Here is a 25,573-nt window from a genome sequence, read left to right on the forward strand (position 1 = left end):
TCCTCTAATCGCATTGTATGTCCTCGAGTCCTCATGCAATTCCTTCGAATGAACAGCTTTTTTTCAAAGCTGAGATCCCCATTAAGATATTTATAAATTGCTATCATGTCCCCTCTCAGACGTCTCTTCTCCAGGGAAAATAAATCGAGCGATTGCAGCCGCTCTTCATAGTTAAGGTCCTCCAACCCCCTAATCAGTTTAGTTGCCCTTCTCTGGACTTTCTCCAGCTCCAACACATCCCTCCTGAGGACTGGCGACCAGAACTGGACAGAATACTCCAGATGCGGTCGGACCAGAGTTTTATGAAGTGGAAGGATTATAGTCTTATCTCTGGAATACATCCCTTTCTTTATGCATGCTAATATTCTGTTGCCTTTGGAAGCTGCCGTTTGACATTGCATGCTGTTGCCTAATCTATCATCAACCAAGACTCCCAGATCTTTCTCCATTTTTGATTCCCCCAAGGGTTCCCCTCCTAACGTGTATTGTGTTTTTATGTTTTTAGTCCCCAAGTGCAGAACCTTACACTTCTGCACGTTAAACCTCATTTGCCATGTCGTTGCCCACTCCGTAATTTTGTCCAGGTCATTCTGTAGGATATCTGCTTCATGCTGTGCAGTTATTGCCCTGGCCAATTTTGTGTCATTTGCAAAAACTGATAACGAACTACTGATCCGTACTTCCTGCTATAAATATTCAGTTTTGTAACAAGCAGTGTCAGAAGAAAAAAACAACAACTCCAAAGGGGGGGGGGGGCGGATGCTGTGTCCGTCAATGAATATCAGAGAAATGGATTTTACAGTAAGTCAAATATTGAATTTTCTTTTTCGTTCATTGACGGACACAGTTCTTCATCTTCATGATCGTAGGAACGTCTCAAAGCAGTGTCAAACATGAGGGGTGGGAACAGCAGAAAACAAACTTTCCCAACGCTAAACATAGCCACCCCGGTAACTTGGAGCTCAACTGTTAACGACTAGAGCTCACCTGAAAAAAACACCCTCAAAGAGGACAAGTCCTCTAAACAGCAGTCTGCAAAACTTTGCGACCAAAAGAAGCAACTGCAGATGCCAAAACATCCACTTTATAAAACTCTGTGAATGTGTGCACAGACGACCAGGTGACCGCCTTGCAAACCTGCACCACTGATGCCTGACAGGGAAAGGAGGAACCTGACCGTTAATAGAATAAGCCTGAACCACACTCTGTCTGATCCATCTGAAAATGGTCGCAGCAGAAGCAGTCAGCCCCTTGTGAGGTCCATCTGTGAGGACAAATAGTGAGTCTGACTTCCTAAACGACTGCGTAGCTGCCAGGTACACCCTTATTGCCCGAACCCCATTTATGGAATGCAAGGCAGCTTCCTTAGGATGCTAAGGCTTGGGACACAGGGAGGGCAACACAATGTCTTCATTCAAATGAAAATCAGGGACGACCTTTGGAAGGAACGACGGACATGGCCGAAGAACCACCTTATCCTTGTGAACCACAAGATAAGGTGAACGACAAGACAGCGCCGCCAGCTCAGACACCCTGCGTACAGAAGTAATAGCCACCAAAAAGGCCACCTTCCGGGACAACGTAAGCAGGGGAATCATCCAAATATTTTCAAAGGGCGGTTTTTGGAGAACTGACAACACCAATTTGAGGTCCCAAGGCGGCCTTGGAGACCACACCGGGAGAACCAAGGAGTAAGTGACGTTGAAAGGAAATGGCCAAGGAAGACACTTGCCCCTTGATGGTACTCAAGGCCAGACGCTGCTTGACCCCTCGCTGGAAAAAGTCAAGATCTGAGTCACCGAACATGAGCGAGGGTAGACCCGTAGGGATTCACACCATGCAATGTACGTCTTCCAAGTACGATGGTAAATAAATCCAGACCCCCCTGAGCACACTCCTCCGACCTATCAGCCGGATCAGAGAATACCAGGGACTCTTCAACCAGTATTACAGTGGTTTTATTCAGCGTGAAAACTGGGGAGTCCACTACAGGAGGTACCGTCCATTTATTAGGGAGGGTCTCCCCATAAGGGTACCTCATTGCAAAATGCTTATGGATTGCAAAGGTGCGTTTTGGGCACCCCCACTGTTTTCAGACAATATCATCAAAGTAGGCGGGAAAGGGGAACACCCTCGCCTCTTTGGAGGACTTGTGGGTGCCAAAGGTGACCCATGCCTCGGATACTGCATTAGTCGCATCTACCATATGTAAGGTCTCCCACACCGATACAATCAGTGCATCCACTAGCGCCTTTTCATGTGTGGCTAGAGGAACAGAGAAACCATCCTTACTATCTGAGCATGCAGGGTGCGTGGTGCAGACCCCGAAAGGTAACTAGGATCCGCAGCAGCCGAATCAGACTCTGGATCTGATGAGACAGAGGAAGCAGGTGAAGGTGGGGAATGCTTTTTGCTAGCCCGTTTACCCAGGACCAAATCCACTTTAGACACCAAGGACTCTAGGACTGCCGTCAGTGCAGTCAGTTGTCGGACCCTGGAGGGCCGGACAGCCTCTGAAAGGTGGTGAAACATTGTTTAGCGACTCCATGAATAGAGAGGGGAACCCACACAAAAAAGTGTAAAAACACTGCAAGGGACACCCCACCGTGCTGTCGGCACAACAAGGCCCAGCACAGCACTACCGTTGCAATAGCAGAAAGAGAGAAAGAAAACCCCACAAGGCACTCACCACCCACAGTCAGCTCACAGCCCGAACTATCTGCACATCATGTGGCTCAGGAAGAGGAATATCCCACTATCAGCACTAGAGGCAGAGGAAGGGCTTCCCACCGCTGAATCACCACCCATCTGACTCCAAAAACATGGCCTCCGCTATTTGCAATGAAAAACTATAAGAAAAATGGCCACAGAGGCTATACAAACATGGCTGCTAAATATGTAGCACACAAGGCTACAAGAAAATGGCAGCGCTACGTGGCTCATAGGGGTCCTGGGAGGGTCCCAGAGCCAGAAAAAAATTAGCCCAAAAGTGAGGGGGGCCCTGGCAGGCGCCCCCACCAAGCCATTGCCCACCTGAAGAGTGCCCCCACCAAGCCATTGCCCCCCCCATCCCCATCGCCAGAGCAGCACCCCATTTAATACAAAAAATGTATGTTTGCTCCGGAGGGGGGAAGGGGGGTGTGTGGGCAGATGGGGGGCACAGGCCGCAATAGATTACCAAAATGGGGGGAGGGAGACGCGAATTGGGAGGGAGGGGAGCCCGGCGGTCCAAATATCCCAGGGATGGGCTCACGTCCACCCCAAAACCCTCCAGGGGTAGAAGGGAGCCAGCTACTTACCACACCAAGAAAAGGGTGGGCACTGCTCCAGACAGGACCTTGCTCCATCGTAAAGGAAACGCTGTGGCTCAGGTTGAAGTCAGTTTGTATGCACCCTCACGAGATGTTTAAATCACAGGCCAGCCCCCGTCCAGTGGGGCTATGTCGCGGCCAACCTAGCATGGAGCTGTGGTCTGCACGCGCTCGCTGGCCGGACCCTAAGGATCTAGATTATCCAGTTTGTCGCCCAGTCTGTGTCTGTTTATAGACATTACATTTCAATTTTAAGCAGATGAGAGTCCAGCAAAGGCCATACTTAGTATGAGCTAAGCTCCATTATGATACACAGAATGTTATCTTAGTATAGATATCTGGTAAGTGTCTCAACTGCCTATATATTAGGTATGAATGTGAAAAATGGTATTATATAATAGGGCACTACAGTCTAGGGATAGACCGATATGTTTTTTTTTTATGGCCGATACCGATGTTTTGGTCACTAAGTATTGGTATCGGCCGATATGGGCCAATATTTTGTACATTTAAAGTTTTGAAAAATAAAGACAATTTTTGACACAAATCTGGTATTGAACATGTTAATGTTTGTTTATTAACATTTTTAACAATACAGGGTCATTCTTCACACCTTACCTGCATGAAAACTAATAGGAAAACCGCACAGCTTTCACTTGCAGGGACATCAGTTTCACATCATGTGATTGTGAATGTACTGCAGCATAAACTGCTGCGGTAGTGCACTCACTCACTGCAATGATTTTAAATCACTACTGCAGTGCAGTCAGTGCAAAACTGCTAGAAAAACTGGTAGACAAAAGCTAGACAGTGGATTGGAGTGGACACTAGTACTACTACACTTTTCAATAGGCCCAGTTAAGTAGAACAGTAATATAGTACAGAAAGCATAACATTTCAGCATGTTCACCTGTTAAACGGTTTCTGTTTTTTTCATATATTGCTGCCACTTCATAAACATGCTCACTTGGTACAGGAGAGGAAAGAGGAGCAGAGAGGTATCTTCTAGCATGAAAGGCAAGTCTTTTGTAGTGTGCCTCATTTTCTTTCCACCACTGAAGAGGATCATCACTTCTGTCAATTACTGGTTCCTTCAAATAGAGATGAAGTTCATCATCCAGACTTATTATTGCAGATTCAGAAGAATCCTCCACATGAGGCCCCAATAAAACACTGAACATGCCATCAATTCAACCACGATGAAGATTCTCTTCTGTTCGTTGTCTTCTTTTTGGACATTTTTCTGTGTTTGCAGCATCCTGCTGCTCTTCCAGATTATAAAAATGCTGTTCTGGACCTGACTTTTCGGCAGAAACCTCCTGCATCTCCTGTTGAATATCTTCTGTCAGCCATTGTTTTGCCTTGGCCAATACATCATCAGAAAATAAAGCATGGTTCTTGTATCAAGGATCCAAAAGACTTGCCAGCACAACATTTTTAATCTCTTCATGCTTCTCAAAACATATATCAATCAAAGCTCTCTGGCTTGACAGACCATCATTTAGAAGTTGGAGGGTGTTGTGTGCCATGCAACTGAGGTCTGACACATCAGCAAGGCCTCATTCCTTTCCGCATGTTTGCTCCGCTGTCTCGGAGGAGCACAAGCATCACTCAGTCTTTGTTGATTCCCAAATCTTCAAGCATGCATAGAAACATTTCTCTATTGTGCTCAGTGTGCTGTCAATAAAGTGGCATGTAAGATTCATTAGAGACTCTCTTTGTCTTGACCAGCAGTCAGTCATGAATGAGAGTGAGTTGCCAGCATTCTCTGGTTGCAGCATAGTCTTTACTTTCTCAACAACCTTTTGGTGAATCTTTCCCAGTATTTTGGTTCGATAATACTTCTTACTCTTCAGTGTGTACCTTGGTTCAGCTATGGACATCAACCGCTTAAATCCAGAGTCAGACACCATTGTAAATAGCTGGTTATCAGTGACCATCATCTCTGTGATTACTCTGTCCAGCAGTTGGGATCTTCCATCTGAATGTATCCACCCGTTTTTTTTTCTGAAACATATCTCTTATTGTTGCCGTAGATAGTGGAGGAGGTATTTCACATTGTTATTGTGACTCATTTTGTTTCTGTGCTGCATTATATAATTCAACATGAAGAACTTATAGATGGACCCAAAGATTTTACATATTTTTGTTTTTTGCAGTTACTGATTCCATGCTTACATTGTGCATGTGTTGCACACTGCTGCTTTTCCTGGAGATGGTTGAGATGAGAAATAGTCCCAGATCACACTTTCACTTTTTCTGTCTGCATCCATCTCCACTGCAATTTGAAAGAGACAATATAAGGTTAAAAAAAATACTAACTGGCTGGCTGCTGGCACCCTGCTGTTGGTGGCTGGCTTGCTGGCTGGCTGGCACCCTGTTGTGGGTGGCTGGCTTGGTGTCACCCTGTTGTGGGTGGCTGGCTTGCTGGCACCCTGTTTTGGGGTGGGTGACTGGCTGGCACCCTACTGTGGCTGCTGGCTGTCTGGCACCCTGCTGTGGCTGCTGGCTGGCTGGCACCCTGCTGTGCGTGCCTGCTGGGTGTCACCCTGTTGTGGGTGGCCGCCTTGGTGTCACCTTGTTGTGGGTGGCTGGCTTGGTGTCACCCTGTTGTGGGTGGCTGGCTTGCTGGAACCCTGTTGTGGGGTGGGTGGATGGCCGCCTTGGTGTCACCTTGTTGTGGGTGGCTGGCTTGCTGGAACTCTGTTGTGGGTGGCTGGCTTGCTGGAACCCTGTTGTGGGTGGCTGGCTTGCTGGAACTCTGTTGTGGGTGGCTGGCTTGCTGGAACCCTGTTGTGGGTGGCTGGCTTGCTGTCACCCTGTTGTGGGTGGCTGGCTTGGTGTCACCCTGTTGTGGGTGGCTGGCTTGCTGGAACCCTGTTGTGGGGTGGGAGGGTGGCTTGCTGGAACCCTGTTGTGGGGTGGGTGGCTGGCTGCTGGCACCCTGTTGTGGGGTGGGTGGCTGGCTGGCACCCTGCTGTGGCTGCTGGTTGGCTGGCACCCTGTTGCAGGTGGGTGGCTGATTTGCTGGCACCCTGTTGAGGGGTGGGTGGGTGGCTTGCCGCTGGCACCCTGCTGTGGCTGGCTGGCACCCTGTGGTGGGTGGGTGGGTGGCTGGCACAGGGGCTGTGGGTGGCTGAGGCCAGGGTCTGTGGGTGGCTGGCTGGCACAGGGCTGCTGTGGGTGCCTGGGTGGGTGGCTGGCTGGCTGGCACCCGACTGCTGTGGGTGGCTGGATGGCTGCTTGCTGCTGGTCCGTTGCTATGCAGAATTGCGGATGCACAGCACAGTGCACCACTGTGACTGCACGCTGCCTGAGGCAAGGGAGGCGGCCTAAGAAGACAGAACGTGAAAAAGCTACGTGTGTTGTAGCGCAACGCGTCAGAGACAAGCCGCATTGACGTCACTTCCGGTCTACGGCCGAGACCGGAAGTATCGGAGTTCACCGCATCAGCGGCTGTTGGATGTACACTGCTCATTGTTCCTTGCCTTGTAGTAAGTGACCTGTACTTTTATAAATAAATGTTTACCCTTATATACTACACCATGAGAGCTTCTGTTTTGGAGTGAATGATAGATGTACCGTGGGATAGGAAGGAGATCGTGATATATCTGAGCTGGAATCAATATAATATTAACCCTGAATAAACGGCATAAGGATTGGAGATATAACAAGTTTACAGTTGTTGGAGAAGATTGAGATGTTTGAGAAGAGAAAAGATTGCATCTAAAACGCTCATTTGAGTGTAAATGGAGGTGAGCGGCCATTTCACTTAATGTCGGATTGCTAGCTCACCTACCCACGCACCTGGCTGTTATTGGAAAATTGAGCACCCAGCACTTTAATCACTGTAAAGATTTGTTAAAGGACTTTATGGACCTCTGTGCACCTTACTCAGCACTATAGCACTTTCCTACATTAATTGTCTGTTAATTTCGTATAGAATTAACTATTTTACTTTTTAGATCGGCACGTGTTATTCACCATTGTGTATTTATAGTTTTTCATCTACTTTTCACCACTGTATTTTTTATTATAATAAGCTGAATTATTGCTACATATTTGGATAAGAAATTGTCACTTTTTGTCACCCCTTTATTACGTTGTGACACATCAATATACCATTAAGCTGGCATCACTGTTTATTGTTTACATTTAGAACACCACTGTGACTTGTTTATTTATGATTGCTCCCACAGTTATTTTATGCTTTTAAGATACTCTTGAGGATATTAGAATAATATTACCATTCGATTGGTATATTATATTTTATATGTCAACACATAGAATACTTTTTATCTAGTGTTTTATTTTCCTTGCATTGTGCGTTTGTTTGTGTATAAGCGCCTGGAGTTATATTTATTACGAATTATTTATTCTCTTTAACGTTTTTTTATTTATGTAGAGTGGTCCATCTTTTAAAGGAGTTGAGCGCTGATTTCCTTTTTTCTTATGAATCATTGTGGTATGTGGTGACACTATCAAATCGGCTGCTCTATCCGTGGTGTTCCACGATAGTTTTTGTATTGATCGACCCTTTCCTCATATCCAGCAGGTCTTATACCTTATTTTAGCGCATAAGTTTACTTTTGTTAAATCCCTGATATGTTGTTATTGCTAATAGATGTTGGTGTACTTTTGATATAATAATTGATAGCATTGAGATAGTACAAAGATCTGATTAGATTCTAACTTTGAATTATCACCTGTGTTTGTATCTAAGAACATAAGATTGGGTCATTACTAAGATGTTCATAACATGAAAATGTTATTTATTTATTTTCTTTTTGTTTTCTGAAAATGTTTGAGCTTGTAATTTTACTAAAAATCCCCAAATACATTTGTTTAGCGACCGTTTGATAAAAATTCCAATTCCTTACAAAAAAGAGCTTACAGTACTTACACGCCAGATGCAATGCACTCCAGAAGTAGATCTTCATCACGCAGAACCAGTTTGGTGCTTGATGTCCCCATAGGCAGTAAGAATGTTGGTATACGCTCTGGTACCCCTCGAGCTGGAAAATGAACATACCAGAGATTAAACCTTTATTACAAAACTTTAAGGATTCCTGAACACAATCATATTTGATGTGTCTGTAAAGATGCACCATCCCTTACATAAATTAACTGATAGTAAAATTGTATGATCTCTCTAAAGCAGCAATTTATACTCTCCACATCGCAATAAAATGCTATATAAAACAGCCACCAACCCCCTTGCAAGACGTGTGAACACTATTACTGATTCTGTCATTATCTTTAGCCTTTATTAAGGCAAGGTGTTCTTCTATTGCTACATTAATCAAACAGTTCCAATAATAAACCATTAGAATCTAAATTTATAAGCAAGGTAGCAATATTAGAATTATAATCAATAGTATAAAATAAATGTATCCAGTAATATTATATTTATATTAGAACAAATTGCTGCTTTAGTCTGCCACACTGGAATTCAGTTGAGTCTTGGGTGAGATTTAAATTGTTATAAAGATCACAATACATGCTTATTAAGATGGACGGACAGATACACAGACAGACAGAGGTCTGTATGCTGTTCCTAATACAGTTTAGTTTATGTTGGGTAAACATGTGTGGTTTATACCTTTGTTTCCTATTGGCACATGTCACAGTATTAAATCCAAAAGCAAACGTTTATTATATTGCATCTTACCAATTCTAAAGATGTGATGGCTGTATAAGTTTTCTTTTTAAGCTTCCTTTCTTTTATTTTCATCTGGTAATACAGCCAGTAAGTCTGTTGTTTTTCAAAAGAACAAGCTCGCTTGCAGTTACAGGGATGAAACAAGCCATTTGACAGGGGCACTTATACTAAACAGATTTTATTTATTCGTGTAGAAAAAAACTTTTATCCCAAAAGTAAAGAAAATGTTTGTTGTATCTGCTTATAAAGTGTTATCTGGAGTTTGGCTTTAATTTGTTAGTGTATCTAAATCTGAAAGCACTGTACATTTAAGGAAAAAATACAATAAATGGTGGTTCCGCGATATGAAATTAAGTGTGAAACAAATTTAATATATATATATATACAGTGATCTGTATGTGTATGTTTCCTAGAAGCTCCTGTGTCCACTTAGAACAATTACCTAAGTAGATGTCATGAAATGAAGGAAAATGGGGGTTAAGTGGGTATGGCGCTGCTTGTTTGAGAGGTGCTGTAGTTATAGCTAATGCGTGTCACATAAGCTATATAGTAAACCAAAAATGAATAGAACTTAATAAAACTGCAACGTGCTATGTGCATTACAACATGTGCAATTCATGTGAAAAACATATAAAATATTATATTATTGTTAATCCATAAACAGTAAGTGTAGCAAAAAATAAGTGATAGATTTTCAATTATCATTCATGTGCCACTACATCAAAAATGCATTGGTAAATCAATCCCTTCGTGAGATTACATACAGTCCATAAGTGGTTTGAAAAAAGTGGCAAGTACCTAATTAGAGTTCATATAAAATTCATTGAAAATCACATAAAGTCAAAAAAAGTGCTGACAAGGTTTGCGCAGTCGAGCGGTGTGTCCGTGTCTCACTTGTGCTCCCCTCTTCCTTGCAGCACTCACCAGATGGAACTCCCCCTAGGGGGAAGTCAGCAATCACAGTACCCAAGGCTATAAGAAAGGTCCTCAGTCGAGAGGATGCCTTCTTAATCTCCACTGTCCCAGTGATCTCATGTAAAGATAATAAAGGCTCCCATAGCGTAATCCCATAATACAATGCTTCAATAGTCAAGTAAATATTGTACTTACAACAATCCAGGTAATAACAAGCGTCTGTGTAGATAAATCAGGAAGTCCGGGACGCCTTTGCATTCCACGGACCAAAACTGGATGTGACATAATGACGCTGTAGCTTCACCTTACGCGTTTCATCACGAAGACATCAACATGTAACCAGCGAACATCCTAAATTATGTTTTATCATTTTAAACGTAATAATATTAACCCCTAAAACCCTTTAACATTGTTTACAAGTTTTATCATTAAAGTATATATTTGTGGTCTTTTACTTTTTTCCCCCTTTTTGCTTTTTTCCCCCTCATTTTATATATGAATAAATATACTTGTAAACAATGTTAAATGTAGCAACAGAGATGACCCACTAACCCCGAGATGAGATGCTATTTCTTTAGATTTGTATTATTTAGGTTTTAGGGGTTAATATTATAACGTTTAAAATGATGAAACCCAGTGTAACATAATTTAAGATGGCTGCTGGTCACGTCTAGAGGTTGCTTGGTTACAGCACTCAATATATACCGGATGGTGTAGTAAGATGGCGCCCCTTCTGATGACATCTTTGTGATGGAATGCGTAAGGCAGGGCTACAGCCTCATTATGTCACATCTGGTTTTAGTCCATGAAACACACCATGTCCTGGACTTCCTGATTTATCTACACAAATGCGTGTTATTACCTGGATTGTTGTAAGTGCCATATTTACTATTAAAGCATTGCATTACGCTATGGGAGCCTTTTTTATCTTTATATGAGATCACTGGGACAGTGGAGATTAAGGAGGCATCCGCTTGACCGAGGACCTTTCTTACGGTCTTGGGCACTGTGATTGCTGGGTACCCCCTAGGGGGAAGTTCCATCTGGTGAATTGTGCAAGGAAGGAGGAGCACAAGTGAGACACGGACACACCGCTCGGCTGCGCAAACCTTGTCAGCAGTTTTCCACTTGATATGATTTTCAATGATTTTTATATGAACTCTATTTAAGCACTTGTCTCTTTTTTTAACCACTTGCCGCCCACCCACTGTCAAATGACAGCGGAGTGGTGCGGCTCTCGTTCTGGGACTAATTCATATGACGGCGCCCCAAAATGGGAGCTCTGGTTACAGTAAACCCAGAGTAGTGCCCATCAATGACACCAAACAGTGCCCATCAGTGACCCCAATCAGTGCCCATCAGTGACCCCAATCAGTGCCCATTAGTGATGCCAGTCAGTGCCTCTCAGTGCCTGCTTATCTATGCTGCCCATTAGTGCTGCCCATCAGTGCCGCCCACCAGTGCCGCCTATCAGTTTTCATCAATGCTGCCTATCAGTGCCAATCAGTGCCACCTATCAGTGCTCATCAGTGCCACATATCAGTGCCACCTATCAGTGCCCATCAGTGCAGCATTTTAGTGCCTCCTCATCAGTGCCGCCCAATCAGTGCCCTTCAGTGCCGCCTCATCAGTGTCCAAGAGTGCCACCTCATCAATGCCCATCAGTGCCACCTCTTTAGCGCACATCAGTGAAGGAGAAAAATTACTTATTTACAAAATTTACTGACAACTAAGAAAACCTTTTTTTTTCTCAAAATTTCCAGTCTTTTTTTTTTTTTTGTAAAAAATAAAAACCCAGCAGTGATTTCATACCACCAAAAGAAAGCTCTATTTGTGTGAAAAAAAATAATAATAATACAAATTTAATTTGGGTACAGCATTGCATGAATTGTCATTAAAAGTGTGACATCACTGAAAGCTGAAAACTGGCCAAGGGAAGAAGGGGGTGAAAGTGCTCTGTATTGAAGTGGTTAAACAATTTATGGACTTCATGAAATATCACGAAGGGATTCGTTTACCAATACATTATTTTATGTAGTGGCACGTGAATGATAAGTATTGGAACCTTCTTTGAATATATTTTATTATTGTTGTCTGTTATACCATTTGCACATTTTGTCACGGACTTAGCACTTTGAAAATCTATCATTTATCTTTTGCTACACTTACTGTTTATGGATTAACAATAATATATTATTTAATATATTTTTCACATGAATTGCACATGTTGTAATGCACCTAGCACTTTGCAGTCTTATTAATTTTTGGTTTACTATATAGCTTATGTAACACGCATTAGCTATAACTACAGCACCTATCTAACAAGCAGCACCATATCCATTTACCTCCCATTTTCCTTCAGTGTGCATTTAACACTCCCCTCCTCCCAGGCTGACAATGCTAAATCTGTCCTCTGTGCTCATTCAGGCTCGGTTCACACTAGATGCGGTGCCAATTCACAGGAAATTTACTCCACACCGCATCAAAATCGCAACCTGTCCATGCGAACTGATTGCGCAGTGTATGTTAAGTTTACACTCCGCAATCATTTTGCAAAACACAGTGCGATTTGCAGAATCAGAACACCCATGCGATCCTATTCTGGTGTGGACAAAAAAAAGGATCCTGCACAAGTTAGGTGTGAATCAATGCCATACAAATTATTGGTTCAAATTGTACCCCAGAGAAAACACATGTAATTCGCACAGGGATATGCTGCGATTCCGTTGCAAATGACATGCGGTGTCCCACAATGCATCAGTATGAACCCGGCCTCATCCAAAATGAGGGCACTCTAATACAGGAGGTGTGTTACTGGCCAGTTCATTAGGTTAAACACAAAAAACTTTAAAAAGAAAACTAATGCAGATAACACATCTAATGATTTGTTACATAGTTACATAGTTACATAGTAGGTGAGGTTGAATAAAGACAATAGTCCATCCAGTTCAACCTGTGTAGGTGTGTGTGACTGTAATCATCTCACATAGCCCTCAATCTCCTGATCCTTGAGATGTAAGTCTAAGAGTCTTTTGAAAGTCACCATACTACCCGCAGAAACCACCTCTTGTGGTAGACAATTCCACAATCTTGTAGCCCTAACAGTAAAGAACCCCCCACGTTGCCTGAGGTTAAAACGCTTCTCCTCTAATCGCATTGTATGTCCTCGAGTCCTCATGCAATTCCTTCGAATGAACAGCTTTTCTTCTAAGCTGAGATCCCCATTAAGATATTTATAAATTGCTATCATGTCCCCTCTCAGACGTCTTTTCTCCAGGGAAAATAAATCGAGCGATTGCAGCCGCTCTTCATAGGTAAGGTCCTCCAACCCCCTAATTAGTTTAGTTGCCCTTCTCTGGACTTTCTCCAGCTCCAACACATCCCTCCTGAGGACTGGCGACCAGAACTGGACAGAATACTCCAGATGCGGTCGGACCAGAGTTTTATAAAGTGGAAGGATTATAGTCTTATCTCTGGAATACATCCCTTTCTTTATGCATGCTAATATTCTGTTGGCTTTGGAAGCTGCCGCTTGGCATTGCATGCTGTTGCCTAATCTATCATCAACTAAGACTCCCAGATCCTTCTCCATTTTTGATTCCCCCAAGGGTTCCCCTCCTAACGTGTATTGTGTTTTTATGTTTTTGGTCCCCAAGTGCAAAACCTTACACTTCTCCACATTAAACCTCATTTGCCATGTCGTTGCCCACTCCGTAATTTTGTCCAGGTCATTCTGTAGGATATCTGCTTCATGCTGTGCAGTTATTGCCCTGGCCAATTTTGTGTCATCTGCAAAAACTGATAACGAACTACTGATCCCGTCCTCAATGCTGTTTATGAATAAATTGAACAAGGTTGGTCCCAGGACTGAGCCCTGGGGCACCCCGCTTACTACCTCAGACCAGTCTGAGTATTTGTAAGCTACAGTATATTCCATTTTTAGTTTTAGGTTTAATACCGCTTAAACTAGTGCCTCTGGCTGCAAGAAATAACAATTATCACCAACAGGAAAACTCTACGTCTTGACTTTCACCCAATTTTCAATTTGGCTAGAATAGAGCTGGGTATGGTCACTATAATACACTGCCTGGCCAAAAAAAAAAGTTGCCACCTGGAATTAACTTAGCATCTAACTAAACTAAGCATGCAGTAACTATCCTATTGGATAATTACTGCGTGTGCCCAAAGAATGAGGTCAGCTGACTACCTGAATATACTGAATGACCAGGTGATTCCATCAATGGATTTTTTCTTCCCTGATGGCACGGGCATATTCCAAGATGACAATGCTAGGATTGATCGGGCTCAAATTGTTAAAGAGTGGTTCAGGGAGCATGAGACATTATTTTCATACATGAATTGGCCACCACAGAGTCCAGAACCTAATACCATTGAGAATCTTTGGGATGTGCTGGAGAAGGCTTTGCGCAGTGGTCCGACTCTCCCATCATTAATACAAAATCTTGTTGAAAATTAAATGCAACACTGGACAAAAATAAATCTTGTGACATTGCAAAAGCTTATCGAAACAATGACACAGCAAATGCATGCCGTAATCAAAGCCATAGATATATAAATAATTAGAATTAAATAAAAATATTAGAGTGTGTGTGACCTTTTTTTTTTTTGGTGGCGACTTTTTTTTTTTTTGGCCAATCAGTGTATTATCTGCTCACTTATCTATATACAGAATTAGTAAATTGCATGTTACAATTTATGTAACATGTTGTGCTCTCAATAAGTGCTAATTCATGAAAAAAATGTAGTTAATATTTAGGAAACCTTGATGACTTTTTAATTAAAAATGAGCGGAGGGAGCATTTTCTTAGAATGCTGATATCCTATGTCTTTTGTCATTTTGATCCAGATATTGAAACTTGGAGAAATCTGAAATCATTTTATGCAAACAATCATGTTCTTGCTGAATTACAATTCCAGACATTTATGATATTTACGTTAATGATCATTGTAAAAAAATTAAATATCAACAATGCATATCTGAACAATCTTGGTGAAAAATGTCTCCTACAGGGAAGAGAGGAAAACAATCTTAGCACCTAAGTAAAAGTGGAGGTTTCCTTTTTTATAGCCATATTTGCTTTTTTTAGTCTCACTACTATACTTTATTTTGAGTTTTAAACTGCACTATTTTATAACTACCACTGAGAGAAGATGTAAAAAAAGAAATGGTTTATGTTTTTTTTTAAAAGGAGGAATTTTGGATGCTCTTTCAGAAACAAAACAAAGGGTATAAAAGTTTCTATGATCACTTTTTAATGTAGGCATTAACTAATCACTTCAGCTCTCAGATCTGTATACTCCTTATGGGGCAGTGTAACTTTTGCATTTTTGCTAGGGACCATTGCGCCATTGATAACTGTGTTACTACATAATATAACAAAGTAATACGTATATTGTTTTATTTTTTCTGTACCAACGAATACCACTAAGTCTTTCTCTTGGCAATATTGTCTTTCAAAAAAAATGTTCTTTTCTATACAATATAGAGACAAAATAGAAGAAAAACAAAAAAACATGTTTTTTTCTAGATTGACTAGTGTTAGTTTTTAAATGTCTAAGTGTTGCTGTAGCTCAAAAGTAAACCTTATAGAGGGGGCATGGCGACCACGAGCGTGGATGGTTGCATTCTGAGAAGGCTTTATCAGGCCCCAAGCTAATCCTCCTCCATCCGAGCTCATCACAGCCTGAGAGACCTCAATCTTCTCCCCATGTGTGCCAGGGACCAGGGGGGATGACCTTCCGAAGGAATGACCCGCTGATTCCCCAAAAAATGGATGGCTTCTTCAAACCTGTAGGCCTCAGTCTCCAACAAAATGGCGGAGGCTGGGAGATGCAAGTGAATCATAACGAAGCACTTCCACAGCACCAGCTGAACCCCTTAGGCAGTGGGGACTCCTCTGGAACATCTCCTCCCTCCTCTAGGAGCCCCTTTAAGTCTAAACCCTGCACGGTATCTCCCCCAGGGCCCACACAGTCTTTCAATATGGAGGTGAGTGCAACTAACCCTCCACAGGTCTCTGCCACAGTCCAACACACAGACCCCTTCCTGAACTTCCCCACACAAGGGCAGCCCGTATCAGATACTACCCTGAAGGAGATGCTTATTTCTTTAGGATCATCACTGCAATCTGATATCATAACTTGTATACATCAATGCAAATCTAAAATTCATCAGATAGGAGATAGAGTGGATAAAGTGGAAAACGCATTAAGTGAATATACAGCATCCTTCAACACTATGGTAGATGCTCATGCTGCCTATACAGATGAAATTGCACGGTTGAAAGATAAAGTTGCAGATCTGGAAGATAGGTCCAGGAGGAATAACAAGATACGTGGTATCCCCGAGACCATCTCAGCACCCCAGCTTCCTCTTTTCATACCAGAGCTATTTTCAAATCTTTCAGGCCTTGAGCTATCCATAGATAGGATACACAGGCTGCCTAAACCCTCGTTCATATCAACGGACGCTCCCAGAGATGTTCTATTACGCGTGCACTTCTACCAGGCCAAAAAGAGAATTATGATGGCCTTTCGCCAGACTGAACATATCCCAAAGCTATACTCTACCTTACAACTACTCCCAGACTTATCACGCCATACACTGCAAAGACAAAGAAACCTGGCCACAATAACGAAAGCCCTACGTAATCACAGCATCTCCAAATGGAGACACCCAACCACCTTATCCATTACCTATAATGAAGTATCATCCACCATCTCCACACTAGAAGAAGGATTACCCCTCAATGGGCGATAATTCCTGAGTCACTACCTCAACCTTCTCACCTTCCCCATCTGGATCCACTGGAACAAGTATGGCAAAAAGTCTCGCGAAAGAGCTCAGCTAAAAAATCTTTACATCAATCTGGAAGTTCGGGACACGACCTACAGACATCCAATTAAACTTGGGGCCTAGATGTGCCTAATTACTCTGTTTGTTCCCCAACATGCTCTTTGCGCAGCATTGCTGTACCTGTATCTCCTCTGAGAATACCCTTTTACCAGTTTTTTGTTTTTGTTTATATGTTTAATTGCCGTTAACCCTTCCAAGTTATGCAGTATTAGTACAACCAAGTGTATAACCCAAAACCCTCACACAATGACTTACTAGCACGCTTTCATCCTAGCTACAACATCCTACCCACAGCCTTGGTATGGGGATCGTCCAGCTATCATCATCATGAATACATATCTTGATACCCAACTTACCACAGTCTACAACCCTCACAAATATCAATATGCCACTAAAATGTATCTCCATCAATGTGAAAGTTTTAAACCATCCTGGTAAATGTTTTTCTTTATGGAAAGAGGCATCCAAAACAAAAGCAGATATTGTCTGTGCTCATGAAACGCACTACCTCAAAACTGCAATACCCAAATGCTCTCACAGAGACTATACTTTTTTCTGGCCAGTGCCCAGGAGAAAAAAAACGAGGAGTCTTAATGGCCTTTGGAAAGGCCAGCTGAAAAACTCCTACTCAGATAAAGAAGGTCGCTACAGCCTAGTCACAGGGGACTTAAAGCCGTTGTATACTCATGGAAAAAAAAAAAGGCATAATGAGCTAGTATGCATCGCAAGCGGGAGTTTCACTTTCCGGCCTTCAGAGCGCATGCCCCGCTGACGTCAGCGGCTGCATGCAGGTTGAATATCTCCTACACCATGCAGGTTTAGGAGATATTAATTGTACCTACAGGTAAGTTTTATTATAGGCTTACCTGTAGGTAAAAGTCAAATAGCGGAGTATACTACCGCTTTAAACAATGTATCCTACACCTTAGTTTCAGTGTATGCTCCGAACTCTCACCAATAAAGCTTATTGCTCAAGTCAAGTATTGGAGATTATTGATGTGTGGGGACTTTAACCTGACTGTTGATCCAACTTTGGACACCAGCTCGCCAACTCCAAGGCAACCACACACACTAAAAGATTTGTTACATACTGAGGAGATGTATGATGTCTGGAGGTGTAAACATGCCAATGAGCGAGACTACACTTTCTTCTCCCCCAGACATCATACATACTCCCGTATTGACTTAGTCATAGTGGATAAATGGCTATTACAAAATATCTCCTACTCCTCTATCCAGGACATCAATTGGTCTGACCATGCCGCAATAACAATAACAATGGGGGAGCAGGAAAGGGTAAATAGATCATCAATATTGCATTATAATGTAAACATCTTACAGGAGAAGGGACCACTTGAAACTATTTCTCAGCATCTCAGAGAATTCTTTGCTAACAACAAAGATTCAGTATCTGACCCTTTTATACTCTGAAAGGCTCACAAAGCCTTTATCAGAGGCATATGTATTCAACAAGGAGCTAGAACTAAAAAGGCCTATGCTTCTAAACTTAACTAACTGCTATCAGAAATCCACACATTAGAAATCAAGACCAAAGCTGCACCATCTTCCAACACCTCTCACTCCCTCGAGAGAAGAGTTGAGATCCTACCTGATAGACCAGTTTGACAAACACATGCATCGTATCAAATAAAATCACTATGCAGGGGCCAACAAAACAGGGAAATACTTAGCTAACAAACTCAAGTCAATAAAGGCAAGATCTAGGATATCACACCTAATCCACCCCACTCTAAAACACCACATCAATAACCCTAAGGAGATGACAATTTTGCAAATTACTATGGGGCTCTATATAACCTCCAGGAGGACCCCAACACCCCTCAACCCACACCTCCTGACATTCAAGAATTCTTATCCTCCATATAACTCCCTACACTTTCAGAAGCTCAACTCGAGGATCTCAATGCACCTATATCAAGCTTAGAAATAGCTAAAATAATTAAAGCACTTCCCAATGGCAAATCACCTGGCTCCGATGGCCTACCCAATGAATACTACAAGGTCCTAGGTCACATTCTAACACATCATCTAAAAGATATCTTTAAAACAGCAGCTGACAAATCACTGTTTCCCTCTGAGATGCTGAGAGCACTTGTGGTCACCTTACCCAAACCCGGAAAAGACCCGATAACACCAGCCAATTTCCGTCCAATTTCTTTGCTAATTTCGGATACCAAAATATATGCAAAACTACTGGCCATGCATCTGATGAAGATACTTCCATCATTAATTAAAAAAGATCAAACAGGGAGAGTCATAGACATTATCCACCATGCAGAAAAGATTTGATCGCCCTCTCTGCTGTTAGCAATTGACGCAGAGAAGGCGTTCGGTAGAGTAAATTGGTTATATATGACAATGGTATTGCAGAAGTTTGGTTTCCGCCTATCCGTTATCCCTTAAAATCCAAATATTTGAGACCCTAATCTCTAACCTATCAACCAAAACATTAACTGAACAAGGCATTATTCACTTAGAAGATATAGTAGTCAGAAAATCCCCTTATAGCCTGGAAGAATTGACCTCCAAACACCTTCTATCCACCCAAATGCAATTCTCCTACATAGGAACTCTACATTTCATGAAGAAACACAACACACCTAAGCTCGAATTACACCCCAAAGCATGGGAATTTTTCCTTTCACCCGAGCTTAAAACCAAAAGGTATTTCCCTGTTCTGCAATTTATTACAAAATAAAACTTTCTTTAGCAAATCAGATCCTATGCTTAAGTGGGAAAAAAGATTATTACTGGGCAGCACATCTGGTCCAAATCAAACATTTGTTCTCCCCAGAGAATCTTTCTCACCTGAACAATGGAAAGCAGCACTATGCTCAGTATCTCAAGCTTCTCACTGCTCAGGTATTCGAGAACTTTCTATGAAAATTACCAGTAGATAGTACTACACCCCTTATAGGCTAGCAAAAATGTCCATCTCCCAATCCCCTTTGTGCTGGCGCAAATGCGGGGTAGTTGAAAATCTTATCCACTCCTTTCCACTTGTACCAGAATTATAATTGAACCCACCCCTACTCTAGCAGTCTTAAACCTGGGAATCAACTGCTTTCCACCTTGACAAAGGACAGTAACATCTTACATACTATTGGCAGCGGGCCTTCTGATCCCAATAAATTGGAGATGCTCCTTATCCCTAAATGTCTCAGAGGTAGAAAAAATGGTTGAACACAATTATTACTTTGAGCGCATGATAGCACTAGGTATGACTAGCATAAAATGTAACAAAGCATGGAATATATGGCAAAATAGGAAAAAACCCTCATGTAATTGAGCTTCCTATGACAGTCAATAGCATATGCAAGTTTGATGGTTACTGTACTGCATTTTTCATAACCAGGTTCGTTAAGGTCCTACTTAAATAATTTACTTAAACATTCCTACTTCTATTCTAGTAAACACATCAAGATTCGGGGGAAGCAAGCAATCCCTTTAGTGGACTGGGTTGGTCCTATCCCCAGGCACAGCTTGCTCCCAGAGGGGGTGTCTGGGTAGGCTGATAATCCCAGATCCACTACTACTTAATTCGCAAGAAACTTCTAGCAAATGTTCATATTGTTATCCCTCGCTATTGCCTCCATTTGTTTCTCATACCCACCAATCTGTTGTAACAACCTGTGTTTTTAAATCTGTACACTGTTTAATGGAACATGTTTTCTTACTTTGTACTTTTGAAAACTCTAAGAAAAATGTATTACAAAAAAGTCAACTTTTTACTCTATAATTTTACAGTTAACAGTGACATTATATTTATGTTGCCAATACAAAGTGTTCCATACAAAGGAAACAAATTAAAACTGAAAATACTTTAACGTTAAAAAAATAAATATAGAAAAAAATAGCAAAATGATAGCTAAGGAAAGGAAGGAGTTAAAAAAAAATAATTTGGGATACAGTAAATCCCTTAAGTTTTAATTGCTGTGTTCCTGCTGGGAAGCTTCACCCCTCTATTTGTCCTAGTGACCAATATCACAGGACTAGAAAGTAAGAGGAAATATTTTAGAGCAAAAGACGAGGAAAAAAATCTTCCAGCGGAGACACCTGTTCCAGTGCCAACTTTCTAAGACTGGAATCCCAACCATATTAAAGAGATTTCCGCTCATGTCCTTTTGCTTTTTCAGGACAAAACACAACATTTCCCAACAAGGACACAGTCAGCAAAAAAAAAAATATATATATTTTAACCCTTTCCTACTCTATCTAAAAGTATAAAGACAATTGCTTGATTTACAGTAAAGACTGGAAAAAAAAGGGGGGGTGTTAATAAGGAGTTACATAGGGACACCATTTATTAAAATACATTTTTTACTTGCAAGGTTGCATTGACTGAGAGCACATTGAGATCAACATTCATCTCTTTGATCTGTTGTGAAAGAGTCAGACTAATTACAATGTAGCAACAGTAACTTTGCTACATCATAAGTATTATGACACATCCTGTTCTGTGAGTGTCTATTTACACAGGAACACATAAAGCTATCAAAGAGACAGCCAAGCCAGGAAATTTTCTTTCTGTTTTATTGTACAGGTTTATGTTGTCACACTACTTGTATATTGTCCGTGAACAATGTGGGAGGTACTTGAAAATTCCTCATTTATAAACAATAACAATTAACTTCAGTAGTAAAAAAAATTAGCTCCAAGGATGTGAGTATCTTGCTGTCTTAAAACCAATGACAAGAACTTGCTTGAAAACATGGAAGCCACAAATCACAAGTGCAAAGCCAGCTTTGGTTACAGGCACACACATAAAGCATCAGCCAGGCATATATTAAACTAGAAATAGAAGCAAAGCAAATGCATCTTTTAGGAAAACATACCTAGAACGTTTACTTAACAGCATTAAAATAGTTGGGGGAAATCTAGAGATAACACAATAATATGTTCATGTAACAATTATTTACATGTAGTTTCCCAGATCACCAGATCAGCTTGTCTGCGAAAATAGACAATGATTTAATCAAGATGAACATTAATATTTTTGTATAACCACATTAAATAATCATATGTCCTCTCAAACACCACATTGCTGTTTGAAGCTTACTTTTTAATTTGAAAAATGATGATCATGTCACAACTGCCTTAAGTCTCTTATTACTTTTTTAATACAAGCATGCCATAGTTTTATAAACTCCTGCCTTTGAGATAGAAAGAGGGTGGCTTTTTTTAAGGAAATGTATTATGGTTAGAAAGACTAAAAATGATGTAAAAATCAGCTTATTTCCTTCTAGACGGGTAAATATTTATAGGTAAAGTTGATCCAGGGAATATCTAGTTGCCTCTTGAAGGATCAGGAAGGTTCCCCCCCCCCGTGGGTATAGGATTGTGTATATGGAGGTTTTCGATGTGTGTGGTTTTTTTTTTTTCTCTATGGGTTGAACTGGATGGACAAGTGCCTTTTTCAACCAGACTAAGGCCCCTTTCACACAGGCGGACCGTTCAGATCCGCCTGTCCGTTTTTTTGGCGGATCTGAACGGTCCCGCCATGCATTCCTATGGGGCATCGGATGGCAGCGGAGACATGTCAAATCTGGACGGATGGAAACCCTATTTTCCATCCGTCCAGCGGATCGGATCGGATGGCATCGGGTGAGAACGGACTGACGGTCTGTTAACATCCGATTTCCCCCATAGAGATGCATGGGGAACTGTCAGCTGTGTCTCCGCACACAGCGCGGAGACACAGCTGTCCTCCTGCTGCTCAGCGGGGGATCGGCGGCTCGATCCCCCGCTGAGAAAAACGGACTCCGTCCAACAATAAAGCAGATATAGACAATTATAGTTTCTCTTAGTATGGGAAAAATCAATATGGGCACAAATACCTGGAAGGTATTTTAATTACCTGTATTTTTTTTAATTCACTTGCATTTTAATGACCATCATGGCGATGGAAACCAGGGTTAGTAATATTTTGTCTTCTTATTTATTTTTCCTCTTGAGTATTTAGGAGAAACATAGTTTCCTAAGACCTCTGTAACACATACTCCTTAAATTGAAACTATAATCATTTTGATTTGAGCTTGTGGATTTATGGATTTTTTAACATGTCACATTTTACAGCCCCTAGATCCTGCCTTTTTCCATTATATTATTATTAAGACTGGCTATATAAGCATCAGTCACTTTTGCTCAATCAAATCCCTTTTATTTACCTACATAAATATATTTCTACATTTGGAATTTATTAAGAGGATCAGAAGATCATGTAGGCTGGCAGTCATATAAACATTTCTAGTAAATCTAGCACCTACATTTCATATTTTTGAATAATGACCTGACTGTAGTTTTTACCTTTATGAAATGTTATAAGTATAATGAATACTGTTAGCTACAAGGTGAGTTAGATTGGAAGTCATAAGACCCCAAGGACTCACCATGATACATAATAGTATGGTTCACGGAATGTACTGCAGAGTCATTACGGGAATTCTCTGTAATAAACAAAACATGGTGAGAGCCCTGGAGAAAGTGATAGATATGAAGAAGAAAATATATAGGGAATAAAAAAACATGTAGGAACACTGGAAAGCTAGAAAGCAAAAAAAAAAAAAATACAAATGAAAGATTTAAGGACGTGAAAGATTGGGGCCTCTTTACAAAGGTTCTAATTGCTATCTCACTTTATTTTTTATACACAAAAATATGGTATATTAAATAGAAGGAAACTGCAAAAGAAGTTTCCTAAAGTTGGCATACATTTTTATACATTTTGGCAATTTTTAAGTGCTTTTTATTAATAATTTTTTAACCAATGTACTGTTTACCAATTTTGCTCTGAAGTCAAACCTTCCCATTTTGAAGTTTATAAATGTAATGAAATGCAATGAAGCAAATGGCAATCAGTCTTTATAAATAGGCCCCGTGGTAAGTATTTCAAAGACAATAGGCGTGAGTGTGCTCGCAAAAGCATGTAGCAAATATTCATTAGAAATTGTACCTTAAAAGTAGACACAATTAATAAGAACATTTCTTTAGTTGAAACAGATCACAAAAACAAGTGATAAAAGACAGAAGAATGAAACATTCTGGTCAGAAGAATGAAACATTCCACTATGCTAACATAGCTGAAATTAAAAACAGCAAGGCATTCTCAGCAGCAGCAACAAGCAAAATGCAATTATTACACAAAATTGTATTTTCCCTAAAGAGCATGGAAGCTCTAGTAAAATAAAAAGAAAAATATTAAATAACTTAAAACAAATAACAGCAATTTCTTGTGGCATATGGCAAAAACCATTTACCAATATGATCCAAAGGAGAACTTTGTCACACAGTTCAGGAAAAAAATGAAAGGTAACACATTATCAAATTCAACGTGACACGCTATTGACATCCTTAATACTGAGTGGCAGTGTAGGCCTTCTGACTTTCTTACATATACAGTACAGTACATAAGGATACAACTTAGTGGTGTCACTAGCTTCCAGTGCAGTCATGTGCTCTTATAACTATAGATGACAGTTACTGCTAATAAATGGATATTGATTTTGGAGATTTTTGTTGACCTTAGGCAGCCTATACATAAATCAGTTTTTTCTTCAACCAGCAGGTTGAAAGAAAAAATCTGACTCAATTCCCCCATCCACAAAATTGAGATGGATAGGGAAATCCTCCCCGCTGAGCTATTGTATTCTGACAGCTTGAAGACTTCCCTGCCTTCCGAATACACTGATAAGCGCTGCCAGCTATAGCCGGCAGCACTGATCGAGAAGCAAAACTTCCGACAGGATGGTTGTACATAAGCCGATCAGTAGACTGAGATCGGTACAACCACCCTGCCCATACCTTGATCGAAATTCTGCCAGAACCAGATGAATTTCGATCCATGTATGGCCAGCTTTAGGTATTATGAAGCTTTCTAAATATGTATATATTAAAAAAGGTCATAAAGCAGATTTTTTTTAAAGAAGTATAGATAAAGATTGCATAATGATGCCTAATATAGCATTATAACAGGTAACAGGGACTTGGTGTTGAATTAGGCTCTTCTTGAATGCAAGTGGATACCTTTGAAAAAAAAAATGTAATAAAACAAAGATTTGGGTCTATAAAATATAAAAGCTCACTTACTGGTCAGTACTTTTAAAGTATACGGATTTTTCAGCTGTATGGTATGTGTAAAATGGGAGCGAGCATTGCAGCTATAATCTTTCACAGCATCCTCCCGCAAGACGTTAGAGAAATACAGGTCTCCGTTCAGACCCTGGGACACTCTTCGGTTCTGCAAAATTGGTTCCATTGCTAGACAAGCAAGAAAGGTAATAGATTTTGAATGTCAGGTAAGGATAACTGAGCACATCTCCTGTCTTAAGTATTGTAAATACATTCAAAGTAGATAAAAAACAGAAGGTTTCCAATTTGTAATCTCAAAATTAGTTATTTCACTAAAAAACATAATTTACTGAATGAGTTAAAAATGAATTATTTGGGATATTTAGCCCTTAAATGTAATTTTACATTGTATGATGTTTTATTGCAATATGCTTTTTCACAGGCTAAGGCCCCTTTCACACTAGCGTACCAATCGGGTCCGCCTGTCGGTTTTCTGACCCTCCAGTCTCCTATATGGAGCGGCGAACATGTGCCCATTACACCTGCTGACATCTGATCCAAACCTATCCTTTAAAAACAGACAAATGGGGATCTGTTCCCCATCTGTCTGGCGGATTGGATCGGTTGGCAATCGGGTGTGAATAGACAGGTGGCCCGTTTACATCTGATAGCCCATAGAGGAGTGTGGGCTGTGTCTGTGGATGAGCCATCCGCCTATTC

At 41.0% G+C, this 25,573-nt stretch overlaps 1 protein-coding gene across 14 annotated transcripts in view; it reads right to left on the reverse strand.

Moving 5' to 3' along the window:
- Window positions 1-25,573, reverse strand: part of NFASC (neurofascin) — a 143,926-nt gene that overhangs the window by 95,029 nt on the left and 23,324 nt on the right. For 12 of the 14 annotated variants that reach the window (XR_014224912.1, XM_082245186.1, XM_082245184.1 and 9 more), the window contains 3 exons: window positions 24,872-25,042; window positions 23,176-23,232; window positions 8,215-8,326 (listed from right to left, as the gene is read on the reverse strand). Coding sequence is in view for 13 of the 14 variants with exons in the window: in XM_082245186.1 (XP_082101312.1) it covers window positions 8,215-8,326; window positions 23,176-23,232; window positions 24,872-25,042 (340 nt within the window). In the remaining variant the exon portion in view is untranslated. The remainder of the gene's footprint in view (window positions 1-8,214; window positions 8,327-23,175; window positions 23,233-24,871; window positions 25,043-25,573) is intronic. The other 2 variants (XM_082245189.1, XM_082245188.1) reach the window with 1 other exon arrangement.

The sequence above is a fragment of the Pelophylax lessonae genome, assembly GCF_965119305.1.
Source record: "Pelophylax lessonae genome assembly, chromosome: 2".
NCBI lineage: Eukaryota > Metazoa > Chordata > Amphibia > Anura > Ranidae > Pelophylax > Pelophylax lessonae.